The sequence below is a fragment of the Aythya ferina genome, assembly GCF_964211825.1.
Source record: "Aythya ferina genome assembly, chromosome: 17".
Taxonomy (NCBI): Eukaryota; Metazoa; Chordata; class Aves; order Anseriformes; family Anatidae; genus Aythya; species Aythya ferina.
Genome location: NC_140316.1, coordinates 7,141,881 through 7,163,558, shown reverse-complemented (window position 1 = coordinate 7,163,558; position 21,678 = coordinate 7,141,881). Strand labels below are relative to the sequence as shown.

Here is a 21,678-nt window from a genome sequence, read left to right as displayed (position 1 = left end):
GTCTGATCCACTCTGGCACAGACTGTGAGAAGGCAGCAGCTGGCCTGAGAGGCGGCTGCGTGGGATGCTCGGAGCTCTCAACGTGTCACTGGCTCTGGCAGAGTGAAGCGAGTCCAGCCATGAGGACAGCACATGAGATGTCCTGCTCAGCAGAGTGATTCCTCTGATTCTCCTTTCAGATTCTCCAACAACCTCTGCAATTTGGAAAAAGATCTGATCCATAGAGTCCCTGTTAGAGCAACAGGGTTGGAAATTCAGGCTTGCCTGTGGGTCTTGTGTGTGTGAAACAATCCCCAGGCTTTGGCTGAGCTCAGTGCCTTGGATTACAGGGTGAAAATCAGAGACTTGGTGGGAGCAAGCACCGAATGGGCTGAGAGAGCATGAGAGAGCAGACACCTCACTTTTGTGCTTGCTTCTACTGGGGCAAAATCCCCTCTGCCCTCAGCGGGAGCAGGGGAAGGCCCTGAGGAGGAAATTCCTCTCTGTGGTGTCTCTGGTACAAACCCACAATATCTCCAAGCCCACCCAAGGGCAGGGCTGGGGACCACAGTCCTGTGGGACAGGAGCAGGGTGCGTATGATGAGAGGCAGTGTGTAACAGTGCCAACAGCCATGTGTCCTCGCCGCACAGAGAGCTGGATCTCAGCTGCTGCCACATGGGAACCGCCTGTGGGAAGGAACAGGAGGCTGAGCAGCACTTGGCACCAAGGCAAGCACCTGTGAGCTTTCTCTCCTGTGTAAGGTTGTCTTTAAAAACTTGTTTGCAGATCGTGGCATGCCTGGAAAAGTGACCGGCTGTTCCTATTTCTTCCCAGATTAACTAGTTTCTCCTCCATCTATATCCTGATGCAAAAAGACATCTCAGGTTAAAAAAAATAATAATAACCTAAGTACTTAAAGAGTAGTAGGGGAGTACAAGAAGCAGGACTCAGAGTGGCAAACACAGCATAAATGCCTTCTCTTGAAGCATTTCTTCCTCTGCCCAGGAAGCTTTCAGAGCCAGGTTGTTACGTGCTGGTGACCCAGTGTTCAGGCTTAGGTGGGTGATCAGCAGCAGGTCCCCAAGGCTGCTGGTGGAGGTGTGGTGTTGAAGGGGCTGCTCTGTACCTCTCGGCCAGCCTATCTGGTGCTGGTCCGGAGCTGCCTGGAGCTAGCTTGGGTCTCCCTCCAGCTTGTGAGGAGACACTGAGCCGAACTGATCTCTTGCCCTGTTTGTACCACCAGTGAATTTGGATCTGCTGCTGCTGCCATCTGAGTTGTGTTTTGTTTCCTACCTAAGACGCTCTGCGGGGTTCACCCTATGGGGTCTGAAATGCAGTGATCCCTAGATGTGCTTCAGTCTGCAGGGCAGTGCCATGAGCACACCGAGAGGAAAGGCTCATGCTGCTCACCTCAACCTTCGCCAGGAGGCTGCTGCATTGCCTGTCCAGCACTGCTCCCTGCAGCAAACAGGCTTATCCCAGGAATCTCATCTGTGTCAGTAATACCTGGCACCACCGGGCTGCTTAGCACAGGGGCTCTCTCAGGCTTTGCCAGCTTCAGGTTTGGTTCAGATAACGCCCTCCTGTGCCACTTCTGCCTCGTGCACGAAGCTTGCTGCTCCCTCAGCGCCATCCTTGCCGAGGCTTTCCCTCCCGTGGTGCTACAGATGGAGCCTCTCCAGACAGGCTGTCAGAGCCCATGATCTTCACCAGATGCACTAACTGTGTTAACCTTTGAAGTGAAGTGAATTTCTGTTGTCAGAACAGCAGAGGCCAGCACACAACCTTCCACCTTCCCCTCCTTGTTTTCTCACCGTAAAAAATGCTTTGGCCTTTCCTGTGCTTATCGCAGCACTTTGGTGTGGCTTAGCCCACGTTTGCCTCAGCGCGTCAGGCCACACAGTTCACTTGTAAGGAATTTCATCCACGCCTTAAAGGAATTGAGGTAGGTACGGTTGGGAAGGCTCCTGGACAAAGGTCCTGCCTTGGTGATCACAGGCAGCCGTGCCAAAAGGGATGGGTACCAGAGGGAAAAGAGTGAGCTGCTTTGGAGGAGCTACCTTGTGAAATACGCATGTAAAAGCGGTGACCGAGTGCCTCCCTCCTTTGCAGAGGGTGAAGGAGGGCACTGTGGTGCTGGCCTTGTGCCCAGAGGGACTGCTGATGGGGCTCCCGGCCCCTGACATCCCTCTCTGTGATCCCTGGTGCCGTGTCGTGGTTGTCATCCCGCAGGCTGGTGCCCAAGGAGCAGTCTGACAGTGAGAGAGGTCAGCCGATCCCGGGGACAGTTTCCCCCCTCTTTTTCATGCAATTCCAGCCAAATACAGGGCTGCTCCATCAACGAGACATTTGTGTGCCCGAGGCAGGGAGCCTGTAATGATGTGCAGGAGCACAGCCGCAGGTCCCAGCCCTTGCAGGACCCTCCAGTTTGGGCACAGCACGGCCGCCCCTTTGGCTGGACGCGACGGGATGCTGAGGGGACACAGCAGGGCAGTGCCCGCAGAGGGGATGCCCTGGGGGGTGCCACTGCCCCCAGTCCCCGTGGCAGCCGCCTCCTCTGGACAACCAGAAGGCCCCCGTGTGTGGAAAGCCACGGATCTGGCCGCAGGCTGGCTACCTTGAAATTCCCTCCCATCTGTGCCATCTAGTGCCCGGCACAAGAACTGGGACTGCCCCAGCCTCTCACCCGCAGGGGGACAGCCCGGCTCCCTGCAGGACAGGCTCTCCTCTCCCCTGGGCCAGGCTCCAGGCCCTGGGGGGGGCGCTGGGAGGCCCCCGAGATGCCGGCACCGCCTGCTTGGAAAATCCCACTTGGCTCCAGGTAGGATCGCAGCGCGCAGGTGTCTGTAGGGTGGATGGAGCGGGGAGCAGTGACTCTCTTTGGAGGCTGGAGGTGAGACGAGGCTGGGTGATAGGGGCTCCAGGTAGGGCGAGGAAGGCTTGAAGCTTTCGGGGATCCTCCCTTTGCTTTCCAGGCGCTGCATTCCCGTGCTCTGACGTGGCACATATGTTTTAATGGACGAAAATACAGACCTCTGTCAGAATTGGAATTCTCCTATTTGGATAGATTTCAATGCTGTTCCAAGGGGAGCTACAGTTAGCTTTACTTAAGTGAATGCCCTAGATCACAGAGCACTTGTTTTTACATCTAAGTATAGGTTGTCAGGCATAATCTTTTTGTTATGCAGTTTCTTAGGTGAGTTATTTTCCAAACAGCTTCTATAGCTGTTGCTTGGCTTGCCAGCTTTGATTCTTAACTCCGACTCTGTCCTCTTTATTCTTTTTAAAGAAATACTATTCCTTCTTACAGACCCACTTTCATTTATAAGCTCTAAATGAGAGGGGGTGAATCAGGAGCTAACAAAATCTTGCTTTCTTCTTGCTGCATTTTTTCCACAAATCTGTATTAGGGATTTAGTGGTGGTGAAAAGAGCTGTTAGCTCAGATCCATCAATACACACCTATCCTTCATATTGGTTTATCACAGCCAGGCATTATTACACATTCCTCTGCTGAATGTTGTCTGCCCTTATTTGCACCATTTCGCAGACATTTTCAAGTTGTCCACAAGCTCCTCGAAAATTTCCTGGTGTCCTTTGCTAGCTCCGTGTATTATCCTGTGCCATTTCAGTACTGGGCCACAATTAAATACATTTGGATGCCGCTAGCATCCATAGGGCACCCCACTCTAAGCTTTTTCCACGTGAAGATTTGATTATTCATTCTTCATGTGTAATTTGTGTTGGATGAAAAAAAGATTATTTGATCTCTGCTTCCCTGAACCGCTTACTAGCAACTTCAAGGAGCCAGGAATGAAACTGTTCACGGAACAGACGAATGTTTCCTTGCTCTCTGGATCACATCCAGGGGTCCATGAGCCCTGCTCCTCTTTGCTTATGAACTGCATCTGCTGCTTTGCTCCCTGTGAAGCACTGCAAGTTTGCAGGAAATGTAAATTTTCCTCCTTTTTTTTTTTTCTTTTTTCTTTTTTTTTTTTTTTCTTGCTGCTTAAGCTCGATTGCTTAGGAAGTCTCAGTAGCCTTTTTAAATATGAAAAGGTAGACTTGTGCCGTAGCATCTGATAGCATAACTGGCTGTAGTGATAGCTCAGTGGTTTTGGAGCCGGCGTGCTCGGAGCTCTCCTGGGGCTGCTATTGATCTTGGAATGTTATTGCTTTTGAAGGGGCTGGTCTTTGAAACCAGAGCTCCAGGAAGTCATTTAAGAATGTGCTTGCATCCTGCTGAGCACTGCAACTCTGGGGATTTCAGTGGGAAGGAAACCCATCCTGCAACAGATGCAGTGTTTATCTGCTTTCTCTAATCAGCGCTCCATCTTCCCGGAGGTGGGATTTCTCCTCCAAAGCATCTCCTCCAAAGCAAGGTAGTGGGAGGCCAGTGCTGCTGTCAAGCCCCCAGTTGCCTGAAGCTTAATTGGTCCCAGCTGTGCTCTGGAGCACTCTATTTCTGAGGTGTCTGAGCTCAGGGCAGGTGTTTTGCTGTGGGTGATGCTGGCCAGGCTGCTCACACACCTGCAGTCGCTCTTCTCCCAGGACCAAGCAGTGCAGAGGCAGGGTTGGTTCTCCAGCGAGCTCCTGACTTCACAGGTTTGTAGGCTGCTGAGCTGCTGTCTCAGCTCTTCAGGCCTCATGGTCTCTCCCTAGGGATTCCCATCTTCCTTTGTGCATCTTACCCTCCAGTCTGTCAGTGCACTACAGGCCTTAAAGCACGTGCTTGTGTGAGGGGGGAGCCAGCAGGAGCACGTCCCTGCAGTTTTCCCCCAGAGCCCCCTGACTAACAGGGAAACCTCCAGTCCCTGTTGTACACGCAAGGGAAGGGAGGCTCAGATGGGCGATGTGATTTATTGCAAACATTCAGCAGTAGAAACAAGACTAAGCCCTCTTTTCTTCCCCCAAACACTGTAAACCTGTGATTTGGCCTTTCCCTTCACCCCCCAGCCCATGCAGCAGGCTCAGTGCGGATGCTAGGCTGTAACCTGGGCAGACTTGGTGCGGGGGCACCCGCAGCCCGCTGCTGAGGAGGTGCCCGGCCTTGTGCGTGTGCGTCCTCTCCCTTTGGGGTGCAGCAGTGGCAGTGCCTGTGTGTCACGGGAGGGGTCGTAGCCTGGGCAGGCTGAGCCCGTGGCGTGGCTGAGCCTGGCTGTGGCCAGCCCAGTCTGGTTGGAGTGGTGCGGGGAAGGGGACAGCCGGGATCCCGGCTCCCCAAACGTGCTGTCCCAGCTTAATTACAGCGATGCTGCTGCCCGGGTGTAATTAGCAGTTGGGAAACTCTGAGTGTGATTTTAATAATCTGACAGTAATGCGTTTTGTCCTTTCTATAAGAGACGCTCTGCAAACAAAAACTGTAATTAAAAAGCACACACACAGGGGAAACGATGACTGTGCAGTGGGTGCGTTACTGATGCACAGGCAGCGCATCCAGCAAGTGGCCTGCCCTGGCACAGGAGCTTCTTTTGGGGCAGTCTTTGTGATAGGGCTCCCAGGGGATCAATGTGTAAGCAGGATTTGACTCATTTGAGGGCTTTACAAAAGGCTCTTCCCTGTCTCTGCGGCTCCCCTTTGATATAATTTTGTTCCTTGATAAGGATGAGTCTCCTGAGTGTCATCCTCCCCGTAGCTTTTCGCTCCTGTCCCCATTGTGTTTCCGTGCTCTCCCCAGCAAGCCCAAATTAGCTCGAGGCTGGTGGGATCAGTGTGCTGCAGGCCTGCTAGGCAAGGGGGAGGCAGGAAGCCCTTTCAAGAGCAGTCAGCATTTCTGGGAGCCTCAGATCTGAACAGCAGGGACAAGTCCTGAACCCTTGGACTCTGCCTCTCTTCCTTGCTCCTTCCTGCTCCCCCCTCCCAAAAAAAAAATAAAAAAAAAATTCTTTCATCCAGTCTCTTGTCTCTGCACAGGGCTGCCCTGCCAGAGGTCAAAGTTTATTTCTGGCCATGGGAGCTCTCACAGGGGAGCAGCCCTGCGGGACTTTTCCCCCAAGCTCCCCGTTATGCAGCGGGGCTGACCTCCCTGCAGGTCGTCCCTCTGCTCCGGCACTGTGAGGCCACCGTTCAGGTGAGGAGGGGGAAACTGAGGCACAACAGCATTCAGGAAATGTTTATGCCATCTTCCTAGGATTAAGAGGGTCAGAGCTGGGGATGTGCTCCCAGCATCTCGGGGATGGAGGAGAGTGGGGATATTGCTGCAGCCTGAGGGAAGCCTCAGGCTGTGCCTCTGCCACAGGGGGTGGTGATGGACTCTTCTAGGGAGGCCACTCACTCCCCTGGGAGTCTCCATTTGTGCTAAATGTCACTGGCTTCTGGGGTTCTCAGAGTTCAGGGTGTGTCTGCTCGTGCTACCCTTTGTCCTGACCTGTGAAGACACCTTCATCTTCGGGAATGCAAAGCTAGGATGATATGTGTGTTTTCCGACCCGTTGCAATTTCTTCTTGCCTTGGAGCAGAGGTCAGGGCCCCCAGGTTGATAAGGGACAGCTTGCTTCCTCGTATCCCTTGGTACTCTGCCATGTAGGTGCCACTGGCATGCTCTGCAGGCTAATTGCAGCCCTGGCACACCGGGAAAACAAACAAAGCCTTCCGCAGATATCAGGTTGTGATGTGATGAAGGGATCTGCAATTTCTCCCGGCAATGGAAATGGCAGCAGGTGTGGGCTCAGCAGATGGGAAAACATCCAGCACCTGCCTCCGACACACAGAGGCTGCGGGGCGAACCCAAACCAACCCAGCCACATGGGATGGAGCGGGAGAGCCGATGGGGCTGAGCTCACCTGCAGGCTCAGTGGCAACCCAGGGCACGAGGAATTGCCCCAGAGCTGTGCTGGGACAGCCTCTGCCTGCAGCCTGCCTGGCTGCTACCACATGTCTAAGGCGGATTGAGGCAGAAACTTGTGATTTTTGGTAGTTCAAAAGCAGTGGCCATCTCTGGTGCCCTTTGCTGTGCTAAAATAAACAAGCCTAAAGAAAACAGGGGGTACAGATTAACCAGACTCTTTTCTCCCATTCAGGTCTTTGGGAATTGTATTTGAGATGTAAGCCTGGTTCTCCCGAAGCAAGTTGCCTCTCTCAGGACAGGAGATGTATTGGTGTTTGAGCAGTTATCCATTCCACAGAGGAGGGGATGCTGTGAGCATCCCACCTGCCAGGTTTCTGCACTCAGACAGATACAGAAGCCCTTCAAGGCAGGCTCCCATCTCTGTGGATTCACGATGTGATTTCAGGTTCCTGCTTCTCCTTCAAGAGGAGATTCTTTGCCTCTGCCTTGTAATTGCAAGAAAGTAATGGGGAAAGGAGCTTCTCATACTTTCTCCTCCTTTTCTACATGAACCTGGTGACCACCATCCTGGGCAAGCAGGGAATCAGCCAGTGATTTCCATACACACCCTTGGGCTGGTGGAAGCTGAACATAACCAAATACTTTACTGAAGCATGGGCTGGGACAGGAGCCTGCACATTATATGGAAGTGTCCATCTTATGTATGGGCTATGGCTCAGGGATGCTTTTTCCAAGACTACATCTGCCCTGTGTCCCTCTCAAGGTCAAAGCAGTTGGGTTGCAAATGGCCACACGAGTGAACTGTATTGCCTAGGCCTTAACTGGACCAACTGTGAGCCTCAAGGTATGCTGAGAGGGGTGCTCGGAGCTTTCCTTTACAAGGGAAAATCCATTTGTTTCCCAGAGACTGTCATTCTCAGAAGCAAATAGAGAGTGGGAGGTGCTGAGTTGTCAGAGTAAAACAGATGTAAGTCAGCATGGGCTGTCTGGCATGATGTGCGTCCTTCCCGTGCAGTGCTGTATGCATCGCCTCTACTGCTGCCGGGCAGCCTCCTTGCCTGTCTGGAGCAGGGAAAAGGGTCCTGGTGTGAACCTGAGCTCCCCAGCCCCACCTAACTCATTTCTGGGCACTCAGCCCACAGATGGGCTGCACCTCTGGGGACCAGAAAGTTGCCCCTATACATTCAGTGCAACTTAACACTGTATCTGAAGCCTTCTCAGGGACTCAGCGAAAACTCTCCCAATGTAACACCTGAGGAGCCGTTAGTGGCTCTTGGCTCCTGCAACACCCTCTGAGAAGGGCCAGGTCCCAGCGCCGTGTCAGCTGAGCAGCCCCACAGCAGGGCTGGAGGCAGATGAGTGGGGATAGCAGACCTGGGGCTGGGATGGCTGCACCTCTTCTGGCTTCTGCTGCTTTGCCCCATCATTCTGTGAGATGTTTCAACCCCACCCCAGCTATGGGGCAGGAGCTACTGAGTAGCTGGGTTGCAGACATGCCATACAAAAGTAACCCAAGTTTGATTCTGGCATAGCAGGATGTGCTGAGTTTTACGCTGAGGGGTTACAGCTGTTGCTCTGAGAGCAGCAGGACTGATCCTGCAGCAGAAGCTGCTGAGAAAAGGAAGGGAAGTTGTGAGGCTTCCTGGGATACACGGCTGGGCACCAAGCTTGGGCAGGCTGCACACACACGTCATGGGGCTGAGCCTCAGGGCAGCATACTTTCACGTCCAAGAATAACATGTGAGCCTCACAGCTGAGTCCCTTGGTTCTTAGGCAGAATGGAAAAGGGATTTGTGTGGTAGACCTTGGCTGTTCCTGGGAAAAGTCCTCATTCCTCTGGTTTTAGGGCCCTCTTGCTTTGGTTAGACTTTAACAGCAATCAATCACCCAACAACTTTCTGTAGTAGTCTGCAAGTTTTCCATTAAGTAGCAAACACCTTGAACTTCTCCCCGGCTCCTGCACTGCAATCTAATCTGCCTTCATTTTCTGCAAGGAGAAGGAGCTACCTGCACGTTTTATTCATTTCCTGTTTACAGAATGGGGAGAAACCAAAACCATGAGAAACAGCGAAAACAACAACCCACGTAGCTGCAGGCACTGCGCTGTTAGATCGCTGTCAGCCTCTGCACTTGTCACTTCCAACTGCGTCTGGATTTAATATCTATATTGGATGCCTGGCAGAGAAAAGAAGTGACGTCTAGCAGCATGCTTAAGGGAATCTGGGGGGAAGATTCCTAGTTTCAGCCCAGACTGATCTGCTCTGAAGCCTGGGCAAGCTGTCTCTGATCCTGTTTCTAAAGTGGGGGTCTGAATGCTTTTCTCATGTTAGCACGTAACGTGCCCTGGCAGTAGCTTAAAAATGCTGTTAAGCAGTACAAATTTTTGTAATGACGACGGTAAGAATCTGGCAGTCTGGACAGGTTGTGGAGTCTGGGGATCATCCTGTAGGGGTGACAAGAACCAGAGGGTGTTCTTTGGTAAGCAGCTTTACAGGGACTCCCGTGGCTCCCGTTCCTCTGCCCAGTCACTGCCCAGGACTGTTTGTCTCCCCTGGCCCCTTTTCCTTTCCCATCTAGGATGACAGTCAGGGATCTGGGGAAGCACCATGCCGTGGAAGGCAGGACTGCGCACCGTGGCTGTCCTCATCTCTGCCTAGGTGTGGGGCTTGCTCGCTTCAAGCTGAGGGAGCCCAAATGAGGTTGTACTGAATTCACCAAAAATCAGGGACCTTGCAGCTTCTTTCTCTCACCATGAATATCAGTTGAGAAACAGAGGAAGAGGCCAATATGTCTCCATTCTTCTTTGTGCTTAAAATTTTTTTAGAGCTTGCTTTGCCATCCACCTAGTGTGTTTAACCTGCCTCCAAGCTGTCCTGTGGAAGACATGCACCTTGAGCAAGTGAAGAGTTTTCCCTGGGATAAATGGGGGCTGTTGCACTTGTGGTTGTGCTGAAGCATGCCTGCAAGGGGTGCAACTTTCTTCTTTGGATAAGGCTATCTGAATAATTCAGTGTTTGTTGTTTCTGGTTTGATCCCAGCAGCTCCAAAGCCAGGGGCCCTCCAAAGCAACAGGACAAGAGGGAGTGGTTTATTGAGATCATGTTTCTGTAATTCACGGTCTTATGTATGTAAGAGAAAGTCTGTCCTAGATCTGCAAAAAATACATTATGCAGCCTTCCTAGCAGTTAGAAGAGGATCTAACTCAGATATGTACCTGTTTTGGTTCCCACGGCACTAAAAAGTCACAAGTCTGTAAGGTCAATGAGATTTGGACCATGATTTGGCATGTGGAAACACTCCTTAAAGTGTTTTAAATAGTTCCCTTCCTTATGCTGGCACAGTGTTACACGAACAGGTCAGGGGAGATCTGACTGAAAAATAACCCGGGAAGGGGAAAAAGTAAGGTCATTCTCCAGTCCAGTTCCCTGTGCATTGCACAAGTGGCTCTGCTTGCAAGAGTCATTCCTGCATCTTCCTTCCCCACCCAAACCTGAGGACTCGCCATGGAGGTTCCTGTTGGTGCGGGATTTCAATGGCATGAGCTGGGCATTTCTTTGGCTGCTGTTGCGTGAACCTGCAGATCCTGGTGTCGTTGCTGGCAGGAGACAGTAACTCTGGCTTTCCCTCTGACAGCCTGGAGAGGCTCCTGCATTTTCCAGTTGTTTCAGCCAAGAAGACACTCACATCATCTGTTAGACGTGGCGTCCTGTTATACAGCTACACCAGAAATACTCAACTAATCGTTTATAAACTCACAGCTGGTCAAACCCTGTCCTCGTGCATGACATGGCCTCTCACAGTCAAACAAACCCTTCAGTGAAAGATCAACAAGACTAATGAAGGAAGTTGAATATGAATGATTTTCCCTTTGGAGAGCAATGGTACGTCCTTGAGAGATTTCCTCTCCTTTCACAGGCTACAAGACTTCCTCTGATGGAGAAGGGCAGGATGTACCTCTCAAGAGCTTCCCAGGTCGGTGGCCAGGACAATGCCGTTTATGGGATGCATGTGCCTTCGTCCCCGCATGGCTCCCTGCCCCTCTGGCCATGTGGTGGGACAGTGCTCCAGCATCAGTTCGTGGTGGAGAGTGCAGGAGTGGGGCTTTCCCCAGCGAGGCGGCTGTGGTGGCAACAGTGCTCTAACACAGATGGTGCCCTTGCTACCGGGTATTGTGCCATGGGAAAGGCCAGCAACGGGCAGCGAAGTGTTTGATGTATGAAGAAAAGAAATGACGCTGCCAGTACAGAATCACTCCTGGGACTACCCAACATCAAACTATTGTCCTCGTTCAAGTCTGATCCTTCCTTGCTCCCCACCCTGTATGCTGTTCCCTTTACCGTGAGAAAGCATGGCACGGAAAGTGGCTGACCACTGTCCTCAGCTTGCCGTGTGAGCCAGCAATTCTTCAGGGACGGGGAGGGGGAAGGGTGGCAATGACTTTACTGCTCAAAGATACAACTTCATGACATCACCCTCCCTTTCTGACCACTCCCATATATAAAGTCTTGCTGCCACTCTGTTGTGTGACCGACACTGCTTTCGAAATCCTTGTTTCTGGGAATCCTTGAGGAATAAGGGGCAAGAAACATCTTTTGGTGCCGCCATCAGAAGGCAAACTGCCCCCAGGGAGAAGAGAGCCTTCAAAGTAGTGAGTAAATAGCATAATTTTATTGTATCATCTCCATATTTTGGTTGGATTGGTGCATGAAATAGAGTGGTCATTTCTTTCCCTTTATCACATGTCTTTCCAGCTCTTTAATCATTCTTTATTAACGTGTATGTGTTTCATTAGCCTTCAGGCTCACGTTTTGAGGAGCAATTGTTTCCCTTCTCCAGGGATTGCCAGGTCTTGATCTACCACGTTGAATTTGGGCTCTCAAGTCACCTCCATATTAATAAGGATCAGGTCATGGGCATCAAGGTGTCTGTCCAGGCAATTTGAACAGCTGCTGATCACCTGTTAGGAGAGCTGCTTAACGCAGTGGCTTGACAGGATCAGTGGTACCTGAACTGATGTTTTCAAAAGGAATTGTTTTTTCTGACACAGACTGAGATCAGAGGAAGGAGCTAGGAGTCTAATGATCTAGGATCTTGATCTGTTTTGGAAATATAACCCAGTGTACATCACTGGGCAAGCTATTTAACTACCGCATGGCCCATCCAACCCATGAAGATGCCCTGTCTATGACTCAGACTAGTATGGTCTTCACTCCTAATTGAGATGAACGGGTCCGTGGAAAAGTTGGTAATTAGGGGTATGAAACTGAGTCACAATTTTCTTGTGGTTTTGTATGTAGTATTGGTCGCATGATGTGGCATGGCATGGTGTGCTGAGAGGGGAAGTGATGCTTTGGCCGTCTGACGGAGGAAAGACTCAGAGCTACTGGAGAGATCAGAGCTGTAAAAAGGGTGGAAGGCAGATTTCCTGGGGTCCTGAAGGTGAGAAATTCTTACTTAAGTCAGTGTCTTGCTGGTGAGTAGTCTTCTTCAGAGAAAGCTGCGTCTAAGGAGCAGGCTGAAATTCGTGCCTCTTTCCACATTATTCTGTGTTCCTAAGTAGTAACTTGGTCAATGCAGACCCTGTTGGGGTAGGAGGTCAAGCACTGGCAAGTGTTTTTTACCTAGTAGCAAGGAGCAAGGCCAGGAGGCAAGTGCAGTGCTAGAAAAGCTGCAGGGACTGTGGAATGATACTGGGGGTGTCTTCCAGAAGCAGAATGGCAGGGCAGTGCTGTGGGACACCTCCAGCACAGGAGCAGGGGAGAGGACAGAGCTCCTGATGTGAAGAACTATCAATGGCGATGGCATTTGTGTGAGAAAGAACAGATTCTGCCTAGGAAAACAAATATTTAGACATGTGAAGGACCAGAACAGTGCTCAGGAGACTGTGTGCTCATTACCAGAACAAAAGAATGGCCCTGTCATGTGTGTGCTTGGAAAGCAAAGACCTGGCTCTGGTCTTGGCTCTTTGATCTGTGACCTCTGTAGTGGAAGAGGTACAAAATCCCCTGCTGAAAAGCCGCTCGGTCCCCAGATAGCTGAGATAGCTGTTCTGCCTGTGTGCTGAAGCCCTTCTAACATGCCAAAGGGGGGCTCTCCAGGAGCAGGGCTGTTCTCTCTCTTCCAGCACAAGGACCCAGTCCTGGGTTGCTACATGTCCCAGTTCAGCTGGGCACTCCGTGGGGATGAAAAGTTGTTCAAACCAGCTCCATGGCAATCCACCTCATCTATCTGTAAAGTCCTGACTTAGCAAAAGCAAGTGAATTTAAGCAGGTTGTATGAGTTGTTTTTTTTTGTTGTTGTTTTTTTTGTTTGTTTGTTTGTTTGTTTCAGTTGGGTATTGAGCTTTTCTCTGAGTTCTGCTGAATTCTGTGGAAATTTCTTTGGTGAATGTAGGCCTTTGTCTGTTACTTTGGAATCTGTAATTTTTCCTGTCCAGATGCCCTACAGTCTATGAGGCAACAGCACATAAAATAAACCCTCCGCAAAGAACCAAGAAATCTGAACTTCATGTGTGATCTGAGAGCTTCACAGTGCATGCAAAGAAAAGATTGTGAAAGAGGAGCCTGACTGCAGCAGTCAGGCTAAAGTGGAGAAACCTCTGGCCTTGAGAATGAGCATCTTTTTGTATTTTTTGCCTATTAGTGTTTGCCTTTCCTATTATTATTTTTTCTGTCCTTCTATCTGCCTCCTTCATTCCTTCTCCCTCCATTTTTCCCTTCCACTGGTTTAAGTTTTCTTTCTTCCATGTTATTTCGTCTTCTTCCTCATCTCTTCCTTCCCTAGCCCCCTCCCCTCTTTTGTTCCAGCATGGTGGGCTTGTGGTGAAGCTGTGTGAAACTTGCTGAGCTGATTGCAGGCTGCTGCAGGAAAAAGCAGCTGTTTGCTGCAAGGACACAGTCCCTTTGGTGGTTTGACAGAAAGGCTTTGCAAAGATGAAAGGGATTCATAAAGCTAATAAATGGTGCCAGCCTTGGAAAACGCAGCTTGATGTAAAATCTGGGAGTAACAACTGAGTCTAGGTAGTAGATAATAAATATATCAGAGAGCAAAGGTGGTAAAAGAAGGATTTCCTTGAAGAGATGACGGTTGCACTTTGTGGAAGAGAAGAGCTGGAAGGCTTGCATCTAGTGTCAGATAGGACTTAAAATGAGATAAGGCTTAGTGAGCTGGTCCTTGTTACTGTTATTATGTTCAACTTGTTGGTCACGGACCAACATGACCAAACAGTGGGAAATAAGTATTAACATTATTATCAAAAATAAGAGTTAACGTTATTATCAAAATCAAGAAAGTGCTCTTGCAAAATGAAATACCACAGCAGCAAGCTGTTACCTCTTTCATGCTTACATCCTCTATATCCGGCAGAACAAGACAACACAAGATGTAGAAATATCCTTTCAAGGAAAGCTCAGGAAGTAGCTTTTTGCATCGACCCTTATAACTTAAGCCATACGATCTACACATCAATATGTCTGTCATAATCCATTTGGGTATCTTATACCATTGTCTAATTGTGTGTTCATTTAGATTTATCTCCCTTCTACATCTAGAATATCATTAGGATGATAATGACCTTTCATTAGATGATCTTTAAGGTCCCTTCTAATCTAAGCCTTTTTATGATACAAAAATCAGAAGCCATTGGGATCATAACAACTTTATTAATATGCTAGTGGTATGAATCCTTGATGTCAGAAAAGTACAACCTCAAGAGGCTTTATCAAAACTTCCACTCTAAGCACATCCCAGTGTTTTTTGTCAAAGGCAAATCACTGCTCCTCCTGGATGGTGATCAGCGGCTCCGACGACGACCAAGAAGCCCCACCAGCTGTCACACCGCAGCACGTCCTGGTAACACCGCTACAGCCACCTGTGTGGGTAGAAGAATGCAGCCAGACCTGGGGTTGTGACTGGCAAGAAGGATTTAATAAACCTTGCCATTTAGTAATTGTTTCCTTTGGCTTGCCTTTGCCCCAGGGATGAGGGTGCACCTACGGTTGATTATGGGAAACCAGACTTCACAAACTGAGGGCGTGTGGGTTTAGTGGGTTCCTGCTCTCTGAGCAGGTGTGTTATAGTGGAAGCAACTCCGTGCAGGGAAAGGGGATGCTTTGGCTGAGGCCAAACCTCTGCTTCTTTAGCCTCAGGAAAGTGGACCTGAGCTCTGGAAGTGGACAGTTGTGTCCCTGCCTGTAGTCGACTTGACCCTTGAAGGCTGGGTAACTTTTACAGTTCCTAAAACACTTTTTCTCTTTAGATTCTGCTCTAGGAATTTGTGTTCCAGGGCTTTTTCAGCACAGTGACCTCCCTTCTGCATTAGTGTTTCTTATACAGTACTTAGCTTTAATCTAATTCATTAAGGTTATAAATTCATTTAAAATGAAAATTAAATATATAAATTATTATATTATACATGTTAATTAATTAGCATTAATTAGGGCTACCTACTACCTGTGCACCTTGTACTTAATTTCCACTTTAAAAGGTGTACAAATATCTCTGTGTCACTGGGCACTCAAGGTACTTTCTGATGCTTACCTTTGGATAGTGCTGGATTGCAATGTTGCTGTGATAAAGGAGAAAGTCTTCCTCCTGAAAAAACAGCTCACCTTCAAACTGAGGATACCTCGTAACAGCTCCTCTTCCAATAACACATTAATTCAAATATCAGGAAATGGAGACCTTGAACAGTTTGTTCTGCAATAAAAAGGAGGAGTCTGAACAGAAGATGCAATTGGTTGCTTCATTTGTGTTTTCAGCTGTTGCTGGTGTCTCTTCATGACATTCCTGTGGGAAAATCAGTAAGTGGTGAGGGAAGAAGCAAGAAGAGAAACTACCCAGAAGTAGTTCACGCTGCCTGATGCTTTTTGGTATCTGCAGGTTCCGTTACAAGGGCTGTGAAGCTATTGCTTCATACACTGCCGGGTGCGCTTCTTTAGAGGAAGTGATGGGGACTTCACTCTGCTGCTCGTGTTTCAATGTAATAGTATCTGCTAATTTTTAGAGAACATAAAAGATGTCCGTGTCATGAATATCACAAGTAGGAAGAGGTGGCAAGCCCTATAGGAGGTACTTTTGTCTTTTTTTTTTGTAGTGGGTTGAGATTAACAGGGCAGCAATGCACCTATATTAACCATGCTATTTCTGTTTGAGGTGTGTTTTTGCTGCTTGAAACCTGCAAGACTGAGTTATAACAGGACAGTCTATTCAGTTAATGCCTAGACAGGGATACGCGGCTGTTCCCAAAGCCTACATTCAGTTGAAATTCTGCAGTTGTACATAGCAAGCTATTCACCTATCAGAACCAAAAGCACTAACTTCTTAACTTTCCGTGACCCCATCCTCAACTCCATTTGTCTGTAAGTGAAAGAGTAACTTGCTGAGGAGCATCCAACTTGTTCCTGTTCTGAACTGGCAGGAACATGCCACAGATGAGACTGGATTGCCCTTGAAGAGAAGGACATAGGAATTCGGTTAATTTTGGTGGCTCATTGTTATAAAACTTGCCCTCCAGCAATAGGGGCAAAGAATACAATCTGTAGACAAATGCAGTGACACTTGTCTGACCTAGGCCTAGTTTAATTATTCCAAAGCTGCTATGCTGTTAAGAATAAAACCTTGTACCATCAGACCTGTGGAGTTAGTAAATTAGGAAAAGGGTTCAGTCCAGCAGATTGCATCTTAAATTCCCCTATAAAATATGCCTAACTTAATATTAAGGTGTGAAAGACTAAAAGTACAATTCAGTTTGTTTGTGGTAGATAATTTTCCACACCGTCTGTTGTATTTTTTTTTGTTGTTTTTGTTTGTTTGTTTGTTTTTTTAGAGGATAATTGTTTTGGAACAGCTCCTATCATGGTCTTTCCTGTAAAGCATCGTGAGCCTCATCAATACATTAGATACAGTGAGGGCAATATGTGTTACGAGCTGAATATGGCCTAGACTCTGAAAGTGTACTTTAGGCTGGCCAATAGAAATAGCAGATGCATCAAATCCTGAGCCTCCAGAATATTGCCTGTGTCAGTACCTGTTTTCCAGAAAGCTTCCATTTTTGCTTAAGGTCTCTTGGACGATAGTTGAAGAGATCTGTCCTCTGGACACAATGTCTTGAAAGGGGTATTTGAAAGTCCTCTTTGAAAGACAAGCACAGACTAACGCCTTTCCAAACATCTCAGGGCTGGAATGATCATGTTTTGTAACTATAATTTTACCAAATGTAAATGCTAAACAGAACTCCATTTTGTTGCTATTACAGGAAAGGAGATGTAGTTTTAAGCAGAGGAAGCATGGCTTATGTTCCCAAAACTTTTACTCTTGGAGCTAGAACAAACTTTGTTAATGATTCATTGTCGTAGAGACACCATTGTTATGACATAAGTAAAGATCCATTATATCAAAGGTTGGAGTGGGGTAAAGGGAACAATCAGGTTTCGAACTGAGATATTAACCATTTGATTGATCATAGTAGGTCAAAAGATAGCATCTAGCAGTGCTGACTGGCATCCAGGCAGATTTTGCTTGATCCAGTGTTTGCAGGACAGCCTGCTGGCTTAAAGTCAGGCTTAGGACATGGCTTGGATCCTTGCTGTGCCCAAGTTTCAGCCAAGCTATGATTAACTGGTGCTGCGTTCTGGATGGGCATTCAACTCCTGTGTTCAAAGCTGGCTCAGAAGTTTCTAGCAAGCCATGCACAGCAGCAGGGAGATAAGCTTTAGTAGTTGACTTGTTAGAATCCAAAGGTAAATCTTGTAGCTCATCACCTTGAATCTGGGTTACTGTTGGGATTTACGCTACACTGCTCAATGGCAGGTGAGCTGCAACCTTTGAGCTGCAACTAGAAGCTCTACAGTGCAAACAGGCACGTAGGATTATTGCTTAAAAGCTTCAGTGAGGTCTAGTGGTGGAGGGCAGGTTTCTTCATCCCTAGATACCTGCTCTGCCATCACACTGCTGGAGGGTGCTGCTATGGGAACAGGCGTGGTAGAACAGGCATTGCATCTTCTTTTTGCAGTCGGAACGCTAATCTGAACTAAAGCTGATGACAGTTTAAGGTAGTGCGTAGCCCCGATTGCTGAAGAAGAGATACATAAGTTGGTCAGGTGCCCCTACATTGCAGTGGGTCAATCCCACTTGACAAAGGATAGTCCCACCAAATGTAATCACAAACAAATCCGTCTGGGTTTAAGCTGCAAGCTACTGGTGCACTTGAATTTGTGACTCTTAACCACAAGGATGCCATTTGGTTGGGCAAGAGGGGCGTGAGGGTACATGACCACATAGAGATGGGAGCGCTTTTGTACTTAAGGTGACCGCATACTTGTTCGGTTTCTTTAATCAGAATTTAAGAGCTAGCAACGAGGTGTGGGAATACTCACATTTGCATCTTGTGGTAACTGAATCCAAGAACGAAGAATGATTCTGCTGGTGATACACAACATCTGTGAGTGTTAAAATATGCATGTTCAATGGTATGGTTTCTTGACTCTTCACCTAGTCAATGATTACTTAAGCATTCCTCTCGTACTGTGAATTCAATAGTAATGAGTTTCAATGAGTTAATCTCCTTGAGCAGACCTGTACAAATATCAAGTAGTGTGATAAGCATTGGAGAGCTTTTAAGAAAATATAAGTGGTTACTGCTAGCGCTGCAAGAACATATTGACCCTAGAAAGGGGTTCACTGCTAGAGACAAGATATTCAAAGGATATCAGCAAATAAAGATCTGTGTGAAAGGACAAGACGGACTTGCAAATACTCTCAAGAGGTAAGAGGGAATTAGAAATGACATGCCATTAAGCCATTACCCTTGGCCATGAAGTGCTGTGTGGGATTTCTTAGGGAACAGAACATGAAACAGTGTGTTGTTTGTTTTTTTTTGTTTTTTTTTTAATATATCAGATGAAAATTTGTGAAAAGAGAACAGGAACTGACTACTAAGCCTGAATCAGTCCAGGTCTAATATGCAGCTTCTAGTTTAATCGGAAAAAGAGCATCTGAAAAGATCTTTTGCAACCAATGAGAGAATAAAACTTTTAATAAAACATTTTAATTTTAAATTGGGGCTGAGTTTAACAGTGACGTTCTTAATGAGTTTATGAAACTTTATTTTTAATAACATGCATTTCTGAGATTGAACTTCCCAGTGCTGGATTTCTGGGAGCTCTCCAATTAGAAAACACTGTGAAAACCATGTGAAATGGGTTATTTTGCATTTATTCCACCTTTCTGACTTTTTCACTTCATAGTTCATGCTGAAGTGTTTTAAAATTAAAAAAAAAAAAAAAAAAGTACTTAACTTTTTAATTTAAGTCCATTAAAAAATGGACTTAAAGCTAAAATTTTCACAGGAAAACATTATTTAAATTTTTTTTTTTTTTTAAAGTTGCTTCAGGAGGAAATTATTTTCTCATTCTTACTGAATTCTGAGTTTAGATTGGATAGAATATTACATATCATTAGGCTTCAGAAAACCTGATTTCTGTGGAGGAGTTGCAAGTCTTGTTTACAGTGGCTCTCTCTGTGAACTGCATACCTAGAAACTAGCTGGAACAGTCTGCTTTTTAGGGAGCTTTTCCCTCAGCTCTGTTCCAGGTGGATTGTCTCTGGCTTGACATCATACCCTTACGTAGGGACAGCCAGCCCGATGCCTTTCTCCCTAAAAATGTATCCATGTGCATATGAGCCCTCAGTGCCATGCTTCCTGAAGAGAACACTAAGGATGTGCCCTGTGTCAGAGGGGAGGGAGTCAGCGAGCCCTACAGGACACAGGCAGCGGGCTGGGGACTGACAGGGAGCTGTTAGCTCTGCGGAAGGCTGCACTGAGTGGGGCTGTTGTGTTTCTCCAGTGGGGAAGGAGCAGAGGCTCAGCACTCAGGGACTGCTCTGTCCCCTTGCTCCAGGAGGGACCGATGCCTAGGTCTGAATTTGGAAGTCTATTTGAGCTTTTTCATGGCTTGGCTGAGCTTTGCTTTAGTTCCCGTATTGCTTGTGGAGATGAAGACTGTGTAAGACTTCAGCTTAAATATCTCATGATGGATAAGTGCAAAAACTTAATACTTAAAGTTCCAGCCTAATGCCAAAGCAAAAATTCCTATCTCATTCTGTGGCCAAAAATGGACTGATTTAAAAATACGTTTGTTTGTTTTGAATTCCAGATACGTCAATATTTGAGTCACAGTTCTCTGCAGAAATCTGTGTAAGACTTGGATCAGGAATGATTTCCTTAGGAAGGAGAGGTGGTTGTTGATGACTTGTTTGAAATCTCTAGATGGCATTGCGTGGACAAAGTAGAAACAGTTATGGAAAAACGCCTGCCAGTTGCCAGGAAGATCAGTACCTGACAAGAGATCTCTGCTTGTCTGTCTGCCTGCATGGTTGGTTGGAGAACCAGAGTCCTGATCAGAAGCATCCTTGTGACAGCTACACTAAGTCAAAAGGCTTAAGGGAGAAAAATATTTAGCATGTGAACATGTAGATCAGAATCTCAGCTGGCTTAAATTTGTGTCTTATTTCAGTAACTGCAGTGCAAGGCTGCACAGGGAGGTTTATGTGGGAAAGTCAGACCTCTGAGTGCAGGACAAAAGGCACAGGGAAACAAACCCTTTTCTTTTGGGACAGTTCTCAAAAGGGTAGTGCTTCAAAGTTTGTCTGTCCTAATAAAGCTTTAGAAGAGCAGGAGGTAACATGACCGCTAACAAAGTCAACGAGACTCTGCCATTTGGGCTGTGCAGTGCTGTCAGTACAGCCTGCACCAGCACACCCACCGCTACTTTGGGACTATTTGCAGTGAGGTGCAAAGACCCCCTTGCAATCACAGAGCTCTAACCTGGTAGGCAGGAGGCAAATCTGATGTTACAACTGCATTTGTAATTTTTACACAGCCCTCATTGTATAAGGTGTTTGTCCCCTGGCCTTTGGGTAATGATGCCATGTATTAACCATCCAGGACATAAGTCCTGTGGATTGTGTAATGAAGGAGCGGCTGATGAGGAATGGGCAACCTAAGCTTCGGATTTGTGTTGGTTTGGTCCTAGTTTTCTTCAGTGCAAGCCCTGTTGGAGCAAATAACCCCAGCTAATTAGCTGCTCAGAGGCTGAGAGTCTGGATATTGCTGCAAATGGAAACAGAACTTGCTGGCCGTTGTCCTTACTGCCAGCTGAGGGAATGTGTGGTTAGCAGTTATACGTGAGGATTTAAGCTGTCAGCCGGCTAATTGGGTGTGAACACAGACTCTTGGCGCAAAGAACTCTCACAGATGAAGAAATAATTTGCTTTGTTTGCTGCACCACTTCTCAACGAGCTGCCGGTGAGAAAGGAAAGCAAGGTGCTAGCTGGGGACCCAGCAGCAGCTCGGTGGTTGGTGAGAAACGCTTGTCTTGGCTGATCTCCTGGGAACAGCCCTAGGAAATACCTGCTAAAACAGGACTTCGGTAGGAAGGTGGGATGTGCACACCTGATTCTGAAGCACAGTATCAGCATAGGTAGCTGTCAGACGGTCTCTTATACACTTCACGTGACTCCACCTGTGTGATCGGTTGTGGGCATCCTCCTTAGGTTGTCATTAATGGTGGATCAGTAACGGGACTTCTGTGTGAACAGCCCCAGACCTCTGCTAGCAGCCTGGGACTGCTCTCTCAGGGCCTGTGTTGGGTTATGCTCCCGTGGGCCATCCTGCGGCCATTCCCTGTTACATGCATTATCACTCAGAAGTCACTGATGGTTGACTCTGCACGACAATAGGGTGCAAGAGCAGCTCTGTTATCAATACCTATTTAAATACGGTAATGGTATGGATATGGATTGGACTTCGGGTTTTAGCAGAGGAGCACAGCCTGTGTCCTGTGATTCATGGATGTTTAATGTATCCTTGCGTAACCTGTGCTGCCTGAGGAAGGCAGGGGCTGATGGCCAAGT

At 47.7% G+C, this 21,678-nt stretch overlaps 1 protein-coding gene and 1 long non-coding RNA gene across 11 annotated transcripts in view; one reads left to right on the top strand and one right to left on the bottom strand.

The window, feature by feature from the left end:
• GGT1 (gamma-glutamyltransferase 1) overlaps positions 1–21,678 on the top strand; it is a 60,582-nt gene that overhangs the window by 24,557 nt on the left and 14,347 nt on the right. For 2 of the 10 annotated variants that reach the window (XM_084538913.1, XM_084538910.1), the window contains exon 1: positions 4,467–4,584. The exons of 2 other annotated variants lie outside the window; for them this stretch is intronic. Coding sequence is in view for 2 of the 8 variants with exons in the window: in XM_084538915.1 (XP_084395041.1) it covers positions 2,761–2,801 (41 nt within the window). In the remaining 6 variants the exon portion in view is untranslated. Of the gene's footprint in view, positions 1–2,658; positions 2,874–4,466; positions 4,585–11,256; positions 11,418–21,678 lie in introns of those variants that run through there. 6 more of the 10 variants (XM_084538920.1, XM_084538919.1, XM_084538911.1 and 3 more) reach the window with 4 other exon arrangements.
• On the bottom strand, positions 14,410–15,726 carry LOC311446121. The gene is made up of 2 exons (XR_014698758.1): positions 15,304–15,726; positions 14,410–14,635 (listed from the first exon to the last, which is right to left on the bottom strand). It is a non-coding gene; the product is annotated as an uncharacterized lncRNA (long non-coding RNA).